Source organism: Equus asinus, chromosome 9 (assembly GCF_041296235.1).
Source record: "Equus asinus isolate D_3611 breed Donkey chromosome 9, EquAss-T2T_v2, whole genome shotgun sequence".
Classification (NCBI taxonomy): Eukaryota; Metazoa; Chordata; class Mammalia; order Perissodactyla; family Equidae; genus Equus; species Equus asinus.
The window spans coordinates 96,012,734-96,031,031 of NC_091798.1; the positions used below are offsets into that span (position 1 = coordinate 96,012,734).

General features: G+C 45.9%; 1 protein-coding gene and 1 pseudogene across 1 annotated transcript; both read left to right on the forward strand.

Moving 5' to 3' along the window:
- The first annotated feature begins 2,849 nt into the window (after positions 1-2,849).
- LOC106821812 (olfactory receptor 2B11) lies at positions 2,850-3,806 on the forward strand. The gene has a single exon (XM_014826686.3). It carries the CDS (start codon positions 2,850-2,852, stop codon positions 3,804-3,806), a length of 957 nt encoding a protein of 318 aa, XP_014682172.3.
- A 4,380-nt stretch (positions 3,807-8,186) lies between these two features.
- Positions 8,187-17,383, forward strand: LOC106821804 (olfactory receptor 2H2-like; annotated as a pseudogene).
- The last annotated feature ends 915 nt before the right edge of the window (positions 17,384-18,298 follow it).

Sequence of the window (18,298 nt, forward strand, 5' to 3'; positions counted from 1 at the left end):
CTGCTAAGAGAGAGGGAGGTGGCAGTGGTCAGAAGAAACTCAGGGGACTCAGTGTGAGAAGGAGACGATCCCTCCATTTGCCTCGTAACTGTTTAAAGGACGGGTTCTTACTTTTTAGGCAATTGGAAGACTTAAAGATGTCTTTGCTCTTAAGACCTGAGTCTCAGAAAGACGACCCCGCTGTGAATGCGAGCGACAGCTGCACAGGGAAGGGACTGCCCACAGGAACATGGCTGGTGGCTCTACCAGGGGTCCGGATGCTCATTGCAGCCCAGGACGGCAGGGGCGAGGGCATAGACAGCTTGTGCCTGTGACATTGCACTGGTGGAACCAGTGGGACAAGGTCACTAATGAAATATGGTGAATGAGAACTAGAACATTATTAAAAATAACTGAGCACTTTGAGTCAGGGCAACTGAGACAGAGGCAGCCGAAAACTAGAAGGAAGGCACTGGTTTGAGTCAGGGAATGGCTGACAGGTTAAATTTGAGATGCTTCAGTTAACAACGTCAACAGGAATGTTGGACTTCAGAGAAGAATTGACAGCTGGAGACAGTTCTGGAAGGATCGTGCTTACTGGTCATTGTGGCAGATGTGGAAATTACTGTGTTCACCCAGGGAAGCAAGGCAGCGCCTTGGGAGCACCTCTGTCTGGGCAGCAAAAGGATGGAAGAGGGCCCAGGGATTGCAGAGCCAGGTCTGAAGCAGAGCCCCACGTGGAAAGGGCGGGACAGCAAGGGTTGGAGGCAGAGCTGGAACGGTCGGGCCAGACAGCATCCAGTTTTGCAGAAGATGTGTGTGCTGTGCCTGCCTGGGATGCTGATGGAAATCATAAGTAGGGTCCCTACTCACACTCCCGCTCCTTGCCTCCCAGAACATCGCCCTCCTTTTCCTGGCATTCTCTTCTGTCCTGGTCATTTGCGCTAATGCTATTGCTGCTTCCAGGTCTTTTTAGAAGCAAAGTGCTAGCAAGATCCTAGCTTTCAGTCTTGGCTTCACCACTTGCCACGGTCAATAAGCTAAGGTAGACCAGTTATCCTCCCCAAGCCGCTCTGCTCAGCAGTACAAGGGGGGTAAAACAGCCACCTTGCTGAGTCGTTAAAGCACTAAGGTAATCCTATGAAGTTGTCAGCACAGCACCTGGCTTGAGTGAGCGCCTAGCCATTTGCATTTATGAAGTGTGGCCTGTATCTGCCCTCTGTCATTCTTGGTCCCTCCACCCCTTTATGTCTTTCTTCACCATCCCTGCAACTTCTCCCTTTCTTGTCCAGTTTAGACTCTGAGAAGAAACCTTGGAATCAGAAATCTACGAAGGGGAAATGGCATGATTACTCCATCTCAGAAGTGGGCTAGCCTGACTTTGCCCTGCCCTGCTCACTGCATTGACACCTGCGGCCTGAGCTCTGTTAGGGATAGAATAATCGGGTTCTATAAGATTTATCCCAGAAGTATTTTTGTTAGAATAGTGAGAAGTGCAATAAATGAGTGTTCCACAAGAATGTTGGGAACTTCATAGTGAATAGTATGTAGTTTTGAAACAAGAAGAAGAAAGGTAATTTGTACTTCTTTATTCATTTACACGCCACAGTTTGGGTTGTTTTCAAATAACACTAGAGTTCTCTGGAATGTAGGACTCGGGGTGTGGTGATGGGGTGCTTGTTAATTGCAGTGTCTAAGCTGAACAGATCTCCATGAATTTTCATTTATGCGTAAAGCACCAAATAAGGAACTGAAAATGAATCCTTCGTAAATTACCTGCACACACGGGATTTAATTTCTTCCCGGTCCTATCAGGGACGATAGCATCCCCATGATGAATCTGAGGGTGCGCGTCCTGGGGAGAGGGTAGGAGGTTGGAGGCTGATGGAGCTCATTGGAAAGGCTGCAGGAGTCAGCAGATGGCAACCGCTTGCTTTCTAACAGCAATAGAATCCAGAAGTCAGGTTGGCTGTGTTTTCCAAATCCGACAGGAAACAGCTGCTTGGTGTAGAGGTTGTACAGGGAATTCAAATTTCCCAAGAAGGGGAAGCTCTAGAGGCAATCTGACGTTCAGCAGACAACTCCAGGGGCTGTGTTTCCTCCGTGGATCCACATCTTTCTCCCTCTGCTCAAGATCCTACACTCTGGGGTCTCCTTGGGAGCCATGACCAAGTCAGCAGCTGAAGTGACTCAGCTCCTTCACTCCAGGGACTCAGGATCTTGGATTGTGTTTTTTTTTCACTGCCAGAGTGAGTGATGGTGCTGCCTGTGTGTGAGCGGTCACGGAGGGAGAGCAGCATGGTGCAGAGGGCCCAGGACATGGTGACAGAGCAGATGGAAGCCTCGGGAGATGAGCAGAGTGTGTTCACATCAGTTAATCCCAGCTGCTCACAAAGCCCTTGTGCCTGCTCTGTGCCACCTCTCACCTCCCTCCTTCCATCACTTCCAAAAGGGAAAACAAGAAAACCTGAGGTGGCCAATTCCCATCAGGAGTTTGTAGAGAGAAGTCAAACATTCTAATGGTGATGGGAGCTGTGTAGACTTTGACCAGATGGGAAGAAAATTGTTATTCACGTGGTATGCAGTTGAAGCAAGTATTTTCTCCCCACGTTATAGATACAGAAGTTGAAGTTCGGAAAGATTAAATGACATAGTCAAGGTCACAGAGTAGGAGGGAGAGCAAGACACTTATACAGCTGTTCTGCCTCCCGCTTCTGACTCTACATCTCAGCGTCTCCACAGAGGTCAGACAGGGTGAAACCCACATAGAAGCATGGACACAGGCATGAGGAAGACAATTAATTCCTCTTCTCAGGTTTTGTTCATTCCAAATTTCTTCATTCATCACAGGTGCCAGAAAATGCCTCAGCATGAGAAGTGACAACCAGAGCTTCTTGGGGGATCCCCCTAAGGACTTCATCCTTCTAGGTGTTTCTGACAGGCCATGGCTGGAACTCCCTCTCTTCGTGGTCCTCCTGGTGTCCTATGTTCTGGCCATGTTGGGGAACATCGCCATCATTCTCGTGTCCCGGCTGGATCCCCAGCTCCACAGCCCCATGTACGTTTTCCTCAGCCACCTCTCCTTCCTGGACCTCTGCTACACCACCACCACAGTCCCTCAGATGCTGGTCAACATGGGCAGCTCCAAGAAGACCATCAGCTACGGTGGCTGCACAGTGCAGTACGCCATTTTCCACTGGTTGGGATGCACTGAATGCATCGTCTTGGCCGCCATGGCCCTGGACCGCTACGTGGCCATCTGTGAGCCCCTCCGGTATGCGGTCATCATGCACCGCCCTCTTTGTCAGCAGCTTGTGATGGTGGCCTGGCTCAGCGGCTTCTGCAACTCCCTCGTTCAGGTTGTCCTGACAGTGCAGTTGCCCTTCTGCGGGCGGCAGAGCCTGAACAACTTCTTCTGTGAAGTGCCAGCCATGATCAAGCTGTCGTGTGCTGACACAGCCGTGAATGACGCCACGCTGGCCGTGCTGGTGGCCTTCTTTGTGCTGGTCCCCCTAGCTCTCATCCTTCTCTCCTATGGCTTCATCGCCCGTGCGGTGCTCAAGATGCGGTCCTCCAAGGGCCGGCGCAAAGCCTTTGGGACCTGTTCCTCCCACCTGGTGGTGGTCTGCTTCTTCTACCTCCCTGCCATCTACATGTACCTGCAGCCCCCTTCCGGCTACTCCCAAGAACAGGGCAAGTTTATCTCGCTCTTCTATTCCATAATCACCCCCACCCTCAATCCCTTCATCTACACCCTGAGGAATAGGGATGTGAAGGGAGCTCTGAGAAGACTCCTGTCAAGGATCTGGAGGCCCTGCAGAAGATGAAGCTCTGAGACGGGGTGAGCTCCACTGGTTACAGGACCGGGGCCCAGCGTACTGTGTGCTTACGGGGTCAACAACCGAACAGTGTGAGTTTTTTGAGAGATTTGAGAGCTCCCAAGCCCCCTGTCCAGAACATTTCACCTCCTGCATGGCCACAGTCTCTGAAATCCCTCCTCCCACTGGAGTCTTTAATTTTAAAAGGCCGTATGTTTTTAACTCTTTAAGCAGAATTGACATTCAATAAGTATTTGTCAAGTTAATTAATTTCTAATGTCCTGATTCTTTCCCCTTCTCATCTTACTATTTTTTCTGCTATTTTTCCCTTTCCCATCTTCTCTCTTCCTTTTCCATTACTCCTAAGTATATATAATGTGAAACCAAAATATAATCTTATTTGTAATAAATTATGTTCTTCTCCATATACTTAAATCTCCATAAATTATATGTGACTTTCAAAGAAATTCCAGAAATGAAGTGACTCACTCCCTTCTTCCTGTGACCTTCGATGACGCAAGTTTTCTTCCTTAGAAAGTTTCCCCACTGTTGACTGGGAACTAGCACATCATATTCACCGTGGATGTGCCCGACTCTGTGTTAGATTCCACGGGTACACATCAAAACAGCATGATCTCTTATCTAAAGAAAGAATAGACTCTAGCTGAGAACACAAGGTATAAACAAAATCAGAGTTACAGACAATATAACTTTAAATAATAAGTTCAAGATCATGGGCACCGTTTGTAAAAGGCTTCCAAGATGCAGGTACCAGAGCAGGTGTGTTCACGTACACCACCTTGTTGAAACCTCAGATAACTCCTTGATGCAATCGCTTCTATGATCCGCCATGGTCATAGAGAATCTATTAGAGACGTTGCAGTAACTTGGCCAAGCTCCTTCTGGACTGAGGGTCTGAGACCAGCACTAATGTCCACTCTGGCTGCCTCCTTCCTGCTTCAGCAGATGCAGCTGTGATGCTAGGACTTGAGATCTGCATTTTGTTTTTTCATGTTCTTTATTTATGTTTAATTTATTCATTTTTATTCCCCCTGCCATGCATATGCCAAATATTAACATAACCTGGCAGAGAAAATAGATATAATAATAATAACAATTGTATGACAATTAGGACAAAAGGAAAATTAAGGAAGTCTCTCTGACAGCAAAGGCAAAAGGGACATATAAACCACAAAGCTATAGGACTTGATTTAAAAGACGCAAAGGACTGTGTTTATTCCTGATTCCGTGACCACAAAGGATGTTTTCCCTGGGCTGCCACAGAGCAGCCACAGGGTAACAGCTAAAAGCCCTTAGAACTACTGTAGAGAACACATACAATGATGTATAAGCCTTTTTTTCTAACTTTTCCTAGTGGCACAGGTCCAGGACTCAATTCAATGAAAGCCATGTAACATGGATCTGAAGGAAGTCAGTCCACACATACAGCTATGTAGTGATCTGTCTAATTCTAGAACATGTTTGAGGGCCCTGAGGACTGTGTTTCCAGGAGAGATGTGCTAGCTTAGAGGTCATCTCCAAGTCTTTTCTGATCCTTGCAGTGAGAGGGGGAGACTGATAGAAGGAAGAGAAAGTGATATGCTAGACGTTCCGAGGCAGGACCATAAGAAATCTGCTTACGAGCTTCCTGCTAGTAACGCTCTTTCTGGGTCCCCAAGTCTCCAGGGGAGAGGACTAGCCAGCTAAGACCACGGTGCTGGGGAGGCTGCAGCTGGCTGCTCTCGTCACAGGCCCACCTGAGCCAGGCTTCCAGCTGGCTCTGCCACACCCGGGTGGGGCTACCCTAGACCCTCCTGACCAGCCCACCCACCAGGTGAATACCACCCAGCAACCTCAGTAGACACAACCTGGAGCAGAAGAATCTCTCAGCTGAGTTCTGCACAAGTTCGTAACCCACAAAATGATGAGATTTAACAAATCAGTTGTTACTCTAAGCTGCTAAGTTTTGGGATGGTTTGGCAGGCAGCCATAGACAGCAGGAGCACCAGGGACCCCTAGGATATTCAGTATCCAAGTTACGTAAAACCACAGAGTGAACATGGTGAATTTTCCAGAAGGATAAATATTCAAGGTTTTCTGAGAAAATATTTAACTAAGTCAACTGATAATTAAATTAAAGCAGGCTTCCATTATAATGAACTGACATCATAGATAGAAAAATGTAGATACGTTTTTATAATGAAAGCCAAGATTTCAAATATTTTGTCCGCTTTTGGTGCTCAGCTCTGTATTACTGAAATTCACTTTCCTCTGTTTTTACGAGCACTTTGTGTAGAAATGTGCGAAGCACTCATGAAGAGGAATGGACACGAGGTGCACTCTTCAGGTATCCCATCGAAAGTATCATTTTTGCCAAGAAAGCTTTGGGAATATATTGGCCTGTCTGCGAATATAACGTGACTCTTTAAGTGATTCTTGGACGTGGGCGTTGTATGTTGTGACCTAAGAGCAAAGCCAGAGATCCGTGACAGTCACTCACTTGCTGCTCTCATCAAAATGGAGTGGCGTCATGGTGAGAGGGGAAAGAGGGGCAAATATATTTCGTCGTATCCCTGGTGCTGTCTGAATGCGTTGAGTGCCTTTTAAATCTGAAAGCAACAAAATGAGGTGGATATAATCATTATCTGCATTTTTACACATGCAGGAAAGTGGGGTGACTTGCCCGAGGTGACCAGGCAGGTGGAAGATTGAGACCCTGCGTGCGAGCAGCAATTTTCCATTTCCTACCAAGTGTCCAACCATTCTGTCCAATTTTGACGCTGACTCTTGAGTTAGCACAGATCTCGCTGGTTTAAGGGGCTTGGTCCCACAAGGCTTCCCCCGCTTCAGACACCAGCTGCAAGTCTCAGGGGCCAACCCCTTCTAACCGATTCAGCTGGAAATTCGGGGGTTCCTACAGCCCAGCCTTCAGGTTCAATGGTTCACTAGAAGGACTCACATGACTCATTGAAAGCGCTCTATATTAGGATCGCGATTTTGTAATAAAGGAAGAGCCAAATGGGAGAGACACAGCGGACAAGGTCTGCTTTGGGGCTGATGCACAGCTTCCATGCTCTGTCCCTCTGGAGTCAGGGTGTGTCACCCTCCCAACACACGGGCGTGACACCAGCCAGGAAGCCCTGCCAAGCCTGAGTGTCCAGGGATTTACTGGAGGCTTTATTATGGAGGCCTGATGGATTAAATTATTGACCATGTGATGGACGCAGTCTCCAGATCCTCTCTCCTACTCAGAGGCAGGGGCAATGGAGTCGAAAGATCTGATCCTCTAATTACATGCTTGGTCTTTCTGGTGTGGCCAACCCCTCGCTTGAAACAATCCAGGGGCCCACCATGAGTTCCACTGAAATTAATCCAGGTGGTGGAAAGGAGCTTTCCACAAATAAATAACAAAGGACACTCCCATCCCTCAGGAAATCCCAAGGGTTTTTGAAGCTCTGTGCCGGGCACTAGGGACAAAGACCAAATATACTTCTTTGTTGTACCACAGACACGGACTCCCGAAGCCTCATCTTAACCACTACAAGATCTTGAAATAAAGAGAACAAGAGGCATGAGGGGCGCAAATTTGACCGCAGTGGAAGTTAGGAGCAGCCCCCTGGACGCACGGCTGCACCTCCAGCAGCTGCTGCTGAAACCCGGCAGGACAGCGGGGAGAGGGAGCCAACCATCCATCCCTGGACCTGCAAGCTGTGGGGCTCCAGGGAGCATCCCGTCACCATGTCCCTGCTGAGCCAAAGGTCAACCCGTGAGCTGCAGGGCGTGGAGTAAATCCCGGGAGCTCCAAGGTCACCAAGCGGCAAATCCCTTAAGACGGGAGCACCCTCCCAGGCAGAGTCCACAGCTGTCCGGTGCTCAGGCCTGCAACAAGCCGGAAGACTCCAGGGCCTTGGTTTCTTCCATCCTCATCTCTCAGCTCCCACTGGGCACAGAGGGGAAACAAATGTGTGACCCATGCTTTCTCCAGAGGCCCTGGCTGCGTCCCCTTTGTGGCCACCCTCTTGCTCCTATTAGAAAGGTGAACGGGGTTCGGGAGGGGACACACTGGGACTGCCACCTTCCTAGAATGCCCCCAAGTTCTTCACCCCGGACCTGGGAGCTATCATCCTCTCCTCTCTCTAGATTATGATTTTTAATGTAGAGACTAAGAAAGCAGCACTTCTTTAAAAAAACTAAAAGAAACTGGTACAAATACTCCCTCTCTGACATTTTACACTGTTCCTGACACTTAGAGCTTTTCTGCACTTACTAGAAAAATCAATCTCGGACATGATGGTGGCCATTTATCATGCACATAACTGCAAAAACTTTTTGTGACTTCAAGTGGCCCTTGTGCGGGAGGAGTAGGCGCCAGATTTATTTAGAAACGCGATGTGGCAATCCTCTGGCATTGAGCCAAGAGGCAGCATTTTAAATGAGAGCTTTAAGAGGAAGGAAGATGGAGCAAGCTGCCACCACCGCTGCGGGAGTGCAGACTCAGGAAGCTGGCCTCTGCTGCAGCAGAGGAAGGAGACCCAGGGCGGGCACAGCCAGGGGGACCCGCTGTTGGTGCAGGCGCTGGATGTGGGGTGCCCGGCTTCACTCTGGGATCAAACCGTCCCACGACCGTGCATAACTGAGGGAACAGGTCTAGCTGGACCGATCTGACTTTGTCCACACTGCTCGTCTCTCCCAGGTCCACCTGCTCTTCCTACAGTTAATAACGATTCTGCTTCCAGTTGTCCAGGCAACTGGGTCACTTTCTGGACCTTCTGTTTGGTTCCACTGGTCTATTTGTCTGTCTTTGCACCAGTATCTACCAGGGTTTATTTTTCCAGTTTTATTGAGATACAATTGACATACAACCTTGTATAAGTTTAAGGTGTACAACATAATGATTTGATAATGTATATATTGCAAAATGATCGCCACAATGAGATTAGTTAATGTCGATCACCACACAGTTACAGTGTTTTTCAATGTGATGAGGACTTTTAAGAGCTACTCTCTTAGCAAATTTCAAATATACAAGACAGTATTAACTATAGTCACCCACATCCACAGGCCTTATTCATCCTGTCACTGGGAGTTTGTACCTTCTGATCACCAGGTTTTAAGAGCCGTGGCTTCATAGAGGTTGTAACATCTCCTAAGGAAAGTCTTCCTCACTTGCTTTTTTCTTTACAAGTGTTTCTACCTGAATCATGTATATGTGATACACATATGCATTGTATCTGTAACCAAAACCTCAGGTTGTACACTTTAAAGATATACAATGCTTATTTTTCAATCGTTCCTCAGTGAAGCTGGAAGAAAAGAACATGTCCTTACTTTTTTTCCCCATGAAACTCATTATCACCTTTGAACATACAGTATAGTTTTCCTTTCAGTTTTCCTTAGTGTCTTTCCTCCCCATAGAATGTGCGTTCTGTGGTGGTAGAGATTTCTTCTGCTGTGTTCCGTGCTGCGTCTAGAGCAGAGCCGGCACACACGGATTCTTGTCACATGAGTGAGCGAGTTCAGAACCCTGCCAGCTGTGCTGCGGCTGCAGGATCTAGGACACGTTGCTGACTGTGCCTCAGTTCACTGCTTTCTCACTTGCGATACATGCTGGTATTGACAGCCCCTCGAAGGTTAACTCTGAGTGAGATGATTCCTGTAAAGTACTTAACTCAGTACTTCCCTCTGGTATCGAACACAAGTAGGAAAAGAAAATAGGCACGAAGCCCAGAGAAACCAAAGAGAGGAAGGAAGCTGGTAGTTAGTGAGCATTTTCTGTATCCCTGCTCAGGGTTGGAGATCTACAAACTTCATTTTTAAAAATTACTAAAGGTTTTTTTTGTGTGTGTGTGAGGAAGATTGGCCCTGAGCTAACATCTGTTGCCAGTATTCCTCTATTTTATGTGGGAAGCCGCCACAGCATGGCTTGATGAGTGGTTCTAGGTCCACATCCGGGATCCAAACCTGTGCACCCCGGGCCACCGAAGCAGAGTGCGCAAACTAAACCACTATCCCACTGGGCCAGCCCCAAGAATATGTAATTTTGAGTTTCATTTTACACAGATGAGAGAGCGTGATTTAGAGAGGTCGCATTAGTCAAGATGGCACAGCAAATAGGGCGCTCACTGAGGATGTCCCCACAGCTCCCTCTGAGTCAGGTTCCTTGAAGGGTCCAGCTGTCTCCCTTCCTCAGAATCACTTAAAGTCCTTGTTTAAAGGTTGCCTCCTGAGTGGACGCCAGAGCAGCAGAGGCAGCCAAGGGTGAGCATGGGGCCCTGGACACGGAAAGTCACGTACAGCCCTGAGGCTCCTGCAGGGGAAAGGACTTGCTCAAGGCCCCCCAGGATCCCTGGAAGACGAGGCCCAGGAGATCAGGCCAACGGAAGGATAAAGAATCACAACAGATGAAGAAGAAATGCTCCTCCAGAAAGTGAAAAAGCAAGGACAATGCAGAGAATAAAAAGCACAGGACCTGTGTGGAGAGAAGTGGGACCAACGCTGGCAGGGAGCAGACTTCATAATCCGTCAAGGTTGGAGACCGAGGCAGGTCAGAGGAGGAAGGGAAGCCACGTCCTCGATGATCATTTGAGATCACTGCCTGAATCTCCGTGGATGTATTTCACTGTCATCCTCTTCCACACTCAGTGTCGCCATCCCACCAGTGAGTGTCATTGCCACCACATCAGGGAAAGGCAGTGACCTAAAGCAGTCGTCCTACTTTTGGAAAAATATCACAGTTGATAGCTTACCACATCAAGTCCATGGGAAAAAAAAAGGATAAAAATCTAAGTAAAAACAGCATCTATAGGGAACAGAACATATCAAGGACTAAATCTTGAGGGAAAACATGTAGTGAGATAACTTTCTGAAACATGTTGATGTTTAAAGCCAACGGTTTTATTGAGATATAATTTTTGTACCATATATTTCATTCATTGAAAATGTACAATTTGATGTGACACCTAAAGCACAAGCAACAAAAGCAAAAATCAACAAGTGGGACTACATCAAACTAAAAAGCTTCTGCAGTGAATGAAATCCTCAACAAAGTGAAAAGGCAACCTACCAAATGGGAGAAAATATTTGCAAATCATGTATCTGATAAGGGCTTAATATCCAAAACACACAAGGAGCTCATACAACTCAAGAGCAAAAAAACAAATAACCCAATTAAAAAATGAGCAAAGGACCTAAATAGACATTTCTCCAAAGAAGGTACAGGTGGCCAACAGGGACATGAAAAGATGCCCAGCATCACTCATCATCAGGAAAATGCAAACCAAAATCACAATGAGATATCACCTCGCACCTGTTCCAATGGCTGTTATCAAAAAGACAAGAAACAGCAAGCGTTGGCGAGGACGTGGAGAAAAGGGAACCCTCATACACGATTGGTGGGAGTGTAAATTGGTGCAACCACTATGGAAAATAGTATAGAGGTTCCTCAAAAAATTAAAAATAGAGTTACCATATGATCCAGCTATTCCACTTCTGGGAATATGCCCAAAAAAATGAAAATATTAACTTGAAGAGATATCTGCACCCCCATGTTCATCACAGCATTATCCACAATAGCCAAGACATGGAAACAAGCTAAGTCCCATCGATGGATAAACAGATGAAGAAAATATAAATGTATAGTGCATATATATATATATAATGGAATATTATTCAGCCATAAAAAATGAGGAAATCCTGTCATTTGTGACAACATGGATGGACCTTCAGGACATTATGCTAAGTGGAATAAGTCAGACAGAGAAAGACAAATACCGTATGATCTCACTTGTACGTAAAACGTAAAAAAAAAAAAAAACTCCTAGAAAAAGAGATCAGATTTGTGGTGACCAGAGGCAGATGGTGGGGGAAGGGGAATTGGAGGCAGGTGCTCAAAGGCACCAACTTCCAGTTATCAGGTAATAAGTCCCGGGATGTGATGCACAGCGTGGTGACTGTAGCTCACGCTGCTGTGTGATATAGAGGAAGGTCGTTAACAGAGCAGATCCTAACAGTTCTCACCATGAGGAGATAAATTTCATTTCTTTTTTATTTTTTGAAGATTTTATTTTTCCTTTTTCTCCCCAAAGCCCCCTGGTACATAGTTGTGTATTTTTAGTTGTGGGTCCTTCTAGTTGTGGCATGTGGGATGCTGCCTCAACATGGCCTGACGAGGCGTGCCACGTCCTCGCCCAGGATTTGAACTGGTAAAACCCTGGGCTGCTGAAGTGCAGCACGGAAACTTAACCACTCGGCCACGGGGCCGGTCCCTCTTTTCTTTTCTTTTCTTTTTTTGTATCTATATGGGGTGACAGATGTTAGCTGAATCTATCATGGTAATCATTTCACAATGTACATAAATCAAACCATCGTGCTGTATGCCTTGAACTTATACAGGGACGTAGGTCAACTATTTCTCAATAAAACTGGAAAAAAAATGTAGAATTCAATGTTTTTTTGTATATTCACAGAATTGTAAATTCATCGCCACAGTTTTAGAATTCCTTTTCGCCCAGAAGAGCCCCCACTCCCTTTAGCCATCACTCTTACACCCCACTCCCCCCAACCCCAGCCCTAGGCAAACATCTACTTTCTGTGTCTGTAGATTTGCCTATTTAGGACATTCCTTTGAGATATTCTGACGTGCATTTTTCATTCCCAGTGATTTCTGATGCCCCTAGAGCGTCCCCTCTGAGGTTGAAGCACCCACGATGTGAAGAAATCATTCTTAACCTGGACAGTTGGGTTTTGTTCTTTTTTTTTTTTCTGAGTAAGATTCACCCCGAGTTAGCTGTGCCAATGTTCCTCTATTTTCATATGCGGGATGCTGCCACAGAATGGCCCCAGACTAGTGGTGTAGGTCCGTGCCCTGGATCCAAACCCAGGCCACCAAAGTGGAGTGCGCCAAACTTAACCACTAGGCCATGGGGCTGGCCCCTGGACAGTTATTTTTAAATACCTACATGGAGAATGAGGTCACGACTGTTTGAGGGCCAGAGTTTAGGCAGGACGCCCCTGAGCAGCTCATCAGCGGGCATCCCGGGGTGCCCCCCGCTGCTAGTGCAGCTGTCCGTTAGTGTCCCCAAGAATCAGACACAGGATCCTGACTTGCTTGGTGCTCCACAAGCGCTAACAGAAAAAGGACACACGTTCCAACTTTTCAAACCTAAAACTACAGAAGCAGAGAGCAAAGCCCACAGGAAATGACCGCTTTCCACCATTCACCCCCGCCACACGTCAGGAGCCCTCGCGTGTGGTCGTGCACGCCCACTCTCCTCACCACCTTCAAGGCAGTGGGTTTCCTCCTTCTTACCTTCTCTGCTGACTGGGAGACTATGTTAGGAGGCCTGAGGAGAAATTTTATAAGCTAAAGTCACTTAAGCAGAAGCAAAGGTGACCTTGATTCTAAAGAAAAGGGTAGAAGGATCAGTAATGCTCCTGCAGAAAGGATGGTGACGGTTAGTGTTTTTCAATTTGCTGAGATACAGTTGACCTAATTGCCATATAAGTTTAAGCCACACGGCATAATGGTTTGACTTACATACGCTGTGAAATGATTACATCTATCATCTCGTATAGATATGATAAAAGAAAAAGCAAATAAAAGAGAAAAAGATTTTCTCCTTGTGATGAGAACTCTTAGGACCTGCTCTCTTAACGACCTTCTTTTATGTCACACAGCAGCGTGAGCTACAGTCACCACGCTGTGCATCCCCAGGACTTATTACCTGATAACTGGAAGTTGGTACCTTTGAGCACCTGCCTCCACTTCCCCCTCCCCAACCCTCCGCCTCTGGTCACCACAAATCTGATCTCTTTTTCTAGGAGTTTGTGTTTTGTTTTTTTTTGTTGTTTTTTACGTTCCACAGATAAGTGAGATCATACAGTGTTTGTCTTTGTCTGTCTGACTTACTTCACTTAGCGTAATGCTCTCGAGGTCCATTGATGTTGTTGCAAATGTCAGGATTTCCTCGTTTTTTGTGGCTGAATAATATTTCATTGTATATATACACCACATCTTCTTTATTCATTCATCTATCAATAGACACATTGTTTTCATGCCTTGGCTATTGTGAATAACGCTGCAGTGAACATGAATGTGCAGATATTTTTTTCAAGTTATTGCTTTTGCTCTCTTTGGACATATTCCCAGAAGCAGAATTGCTGGATCATATGGTAGTTCTAGTTCTAATTTTTTGAGAAACCTCCATACCGTTTTCCAAAGTGGCTACTCCAGTTTACGTTCCTACCAACAGTGTATGAAAGTTCTCTTTTCTCCTTTTCCTCCTCAACACTTGTTATCCCTTGTCTTTTTGATAACAGCCGTGTGAAGTGATGTCTTCTTGTGGTTTTGATTTGCATTTCTCTAATAATTGATGATGTTACGCATCTTTTCATGTACCTGTTGGCCATTTGAATATCTTCTTTGGAAAATATCTATTCAGTTTCTTTGCCCATTTTTTATTTGGGTTGTTGGCTTTTTGCTCTTGAGTTGTATGAGTTCTTTATATATTTTGGATATTGACCCCTTATCAGATACATGACTTGCAAATATTTTCTCCCATTCTGTAGATTGTCTTTTCACTTTGCTGATGGTTTCTTTTACTGTGCAGAAGCTTCTTGGTTTGATGTAGTCCTTGTTTTATTTTTTATTTTGTTTCTCGGGCTTTAGGTGTCATATCCAAAAAATCATTACCAAGACCCATGTCAAGGAGGTTTTCTGTTTTCTTCTAGGAGTGTTATGGTTTCAGGTCTTACATTTAAGTCTCTAATCCATTTCGAGTTAACTTTTGTGAATAGTCTAAGATAGGGGAAAAGTTTCATTCTTTTACGTGTGAATATCCAGTTTTCCCACCACCGTTTATTGAAAAGACTGTCTTTTCTCCATTGAGTATTTTTGGCTCCCTTGTCAAATATTTAGTTGACTGTACATGCTTGGGTTTATCTCTGGGCTCTCAATTCTGTTCCAGTGGTCTACTTGTCTGTTTTTATGCCCGTAGCACACTGTGTTGATTACTGTAGCTTTGTAATATAATTTGAAATCAGGAAGTGTGACACCTCCTGCTTTGTTCTTCTTTCTCAGGATTTCTTTGATTATTCAGGGTCTTTTGCAGTTCCATATAAATTTTTGGAGTGTTTTTTCTACTTCTATAAAAAATGCCATTGGATTCTTGATAGGGATTGCATTGAATCTATAGATGCTTTTGGTAGTATTGACATTTTAACAATATTTATTCTCCCAATGCATGAACACAGGATACCTTTCCATTTATTTGTGTCTTCAATTTCTTTCATTAATGTCTTGTAGTTTTCAGCATAGCGATGTTTTCCCTCCTTAGTTAAGTTTATCCCTAAGTATTTTATTGTTTTTGATGCCCTTGTAAATGGGATCAATTTCTTTATTTCTTTTTCAGGTAATTAGTTGTTAGTGTACAGAAACTGATTTTTGTATGTTGATTTTGTATCTTGCAACTTTACTGAATTGCTGACTAGATCCAACAGTTTTGTGATGGCGTCTTTAGGATTTTCCTCTATATAAAATCATGTCATCTGCAAATAAGACAATTTTACTTCTTCCTTTCCAATTCTGATACCTTTTATTTCTTTTTCCTGCCTGATTGCTCTGGCTAGGACTTTCAGTTCTATATTGAATAGGAGTGGTGCGAGGGGGCACCTTGTCTTGCTTCTGATCTTAGAGGAAAAGCTCTCAGCCTTTCACCATTGAATATGATGTTAGCTGTGGATGTGTCATATATGGCCTGTATTATGTTGAGATAGGTTCTTTTTATTCCTGATTTGTTAAGAGTTTTTATCATGAGCAGATGTTGAATTTTGTTGAATGTTGTTTCTGCGTCTCTTGAGATGATCTCATGATTTTTTTCTTTCATTTTATTATTGTGGTGCATCACACTGATTGATTTGCATATGTTGAAACATCCCTGCATCCCTGGGATGCATCCCACTTGATCATGGCGAATGGTCCTTTTGATGTGCTACTGAATTCACTGTGCTAGAATTTTATTGAGAATTTTTACATCTATGTTCACCAAGTAAATTAGCCTGTAGTTTTTTTTTCTTGTGGTATCCTTTCTGGTTTGGCATCAGGGTAATGCTGGCCTTGTAAAATGAGTGTTCCCTTACCTCCAATTTTTGGAAGCGTTTGAGAAGGTTTGGCGTTGTTACCTCTTTAGATGTTTGCTAGAATTCACCAGTGAAGCTGTCTGGTGCTGGCTTTTCTTGTTTGGGAGGGTTTTGAGTACTGATGCAATCTTCTTGCCAGTAATTGGTCTATTTGGATTTTCTGTTTCTTCCTGATTCAGTCTTGGTAGTTTGAATGATTCTGAGAATGTCTCCATTTCTTCCAGATTGTCCAGTTTGTTGGTGTATAGTTGTTCGTGGTGGCAAGGGTTAGTTCCGAACATTCGCCTACCACATTCTTGCCTTCTAAGACTTTATTAGAATCATCCAAGTCTGAAGAAATAAACAGATGAAAACGTCCAAAAGGGAACTGAGAGGAAAGGCCAGTGAAAGTTTAGAGGAAATATTAATACAGGACAGGCAATTTTCTAAAATCAAAGGTCCCTTTTCTCTGCCTCCTGCAGGTGGTCCTCTAGTTGATGTGCTGCTCCTTATAGTTCCAGGCGGGTGCTGGATGGACTTGCCAACGACACTGCCCTGGGTGGCTTCATCCTTTTGGGCTTCTTGGGTAACCCCAGGCTGGAAAGGACCCTCTTTGTGGCTGTAGCCATCTTTTACATGGTCACCCCAGTGGACAACACCACCGTCATACTCCTGTCCCACTTGGACTCCCACCTCCACAGCCGTGTACTCCTTCCTCATCCACCTGTCCATCCTGGACTCTGCTTCACCACCAGTTGCATCCCTCAAATGCTGGTCAACCTGTGGGGCCCAGCCAAGACCATCAGCTGCCTGGAATGTGTGGTCCAGCTGCACACCCCCCTGGGGTTGGGGGCTGCCGAGTGTGTGCTGCTGCTGCTCACGGCCTTTGACCGCTTTGTGGCAGTGTGCCGACTCCTACACTACACAGTCATCATGCACCCGCAGCTGAGTCACAAGCTGGTATTCCTGGTCTGGGCAAGCAGGACTTTCAGGACCCTGGTGCAGTCGCCCACCACCCTGAAGCTCCCCTTCTGCCATCACCACCAGGTAGATGACTTTATCTGTGAGGTCCCTGCACTGATCCTCCCGGCCTGTGGGGACACGCACGTCAATGAGCTCCAGATCTCAGTGATCAGCTCCTTCTTCTTGATGGGGCCGTTCCTGCTCATCCTTGTCTCCTACAGGCACATTGCCCGGGTGGTGCTGGTCACCCAGTCCCACAAGGGGGGGAACAAGACTCTCCACACCTGCTCATCCCATGTGGCCGTCGTCTTCCTCTTCTACTCAGTTGCACTGCGGTCTACATCCAGCCCCAGAGCCATTTTTCCCAAAAGAGAGGGAAGTTCCTGACTCTTTTCTACACTGTGGTGACCCCTACTCTCAACCCCCTCATCTACACCTTGAGGAACAAGAACATGAAGGAGGCTTTCAAGAAGCTGTTTGGGAAAAGCAAAATGGCAGGTGAGGCCTGAGGGAGGGGCTCGGACTCGAGGGGAGGTCAGCTTTTGTCCAGCTCCATTGCTCACAGAATTAAACGTGTGGCATTTCATGCATGGGAATTCTCATTGATCAACACCAATGCCAAGAGCCAGTAACCTGAGTTGTCCAGACAGTGGACTAACCAAAAGCAAAATTTCACACACCCTGCAATGTTATTCTTAAATTTAAATGTAAGCGTAACATTGCTCCCATCGGGCTGCCACCAGGAAAGAGACACCATCTCAGTTATTTTAAAAGGGACAATTTATTACAAGGAATCATTAACCAGCTAATGAAGGAGGTAAAAGGCAAAAGGAAGAAGCAATAACCCCTTACACTGAGGGAACCACCAGGAAAGGACAAGAATTGTTCAAGCGGATGGCCCAGAGGAGAGGCCCCTGGGAGTATAAATTTTTGGACCTCTTACTTCTGAGGAAGGGGTGTTGCTGGTTCTGCTCACCACAAAGTTGGAGAATCTTGATTCTGTTGCTATTTACCTCACCAACTGCCACTGGCAGGGTGGAAAAAACACTGGCAGGCCCAAACGAATAAGAAAGAAAACAAACAGGAATCAAAGAGGGAGGAGCACGTCTCCTCCACTAGCCCCAGCCTGCAGCCTGCTCGCCTGTGTCGCCCCACATGGCTGCAGCCAAACAAGGAACCAGCAAGCAAAGCAGAAATATGGCACACACGCGCCCAGCCCCAGCCTCGCGATGGAGCTGACTGGCACAAGTGGGGTTTGGAGTTGCAAGACGCTGGCTCAACAAAAGGCGCATCTCACGACTCTTGACACTACAAAAGGAATCCAAAATACAAAGTTCTAGTCAAGAGGAAGGCACGATGGTAGTCAGCCTATGGAGTCTGCTCAGTCTAGATCCCATGTGCTACTTTCTGTTGAGAACGAGCTC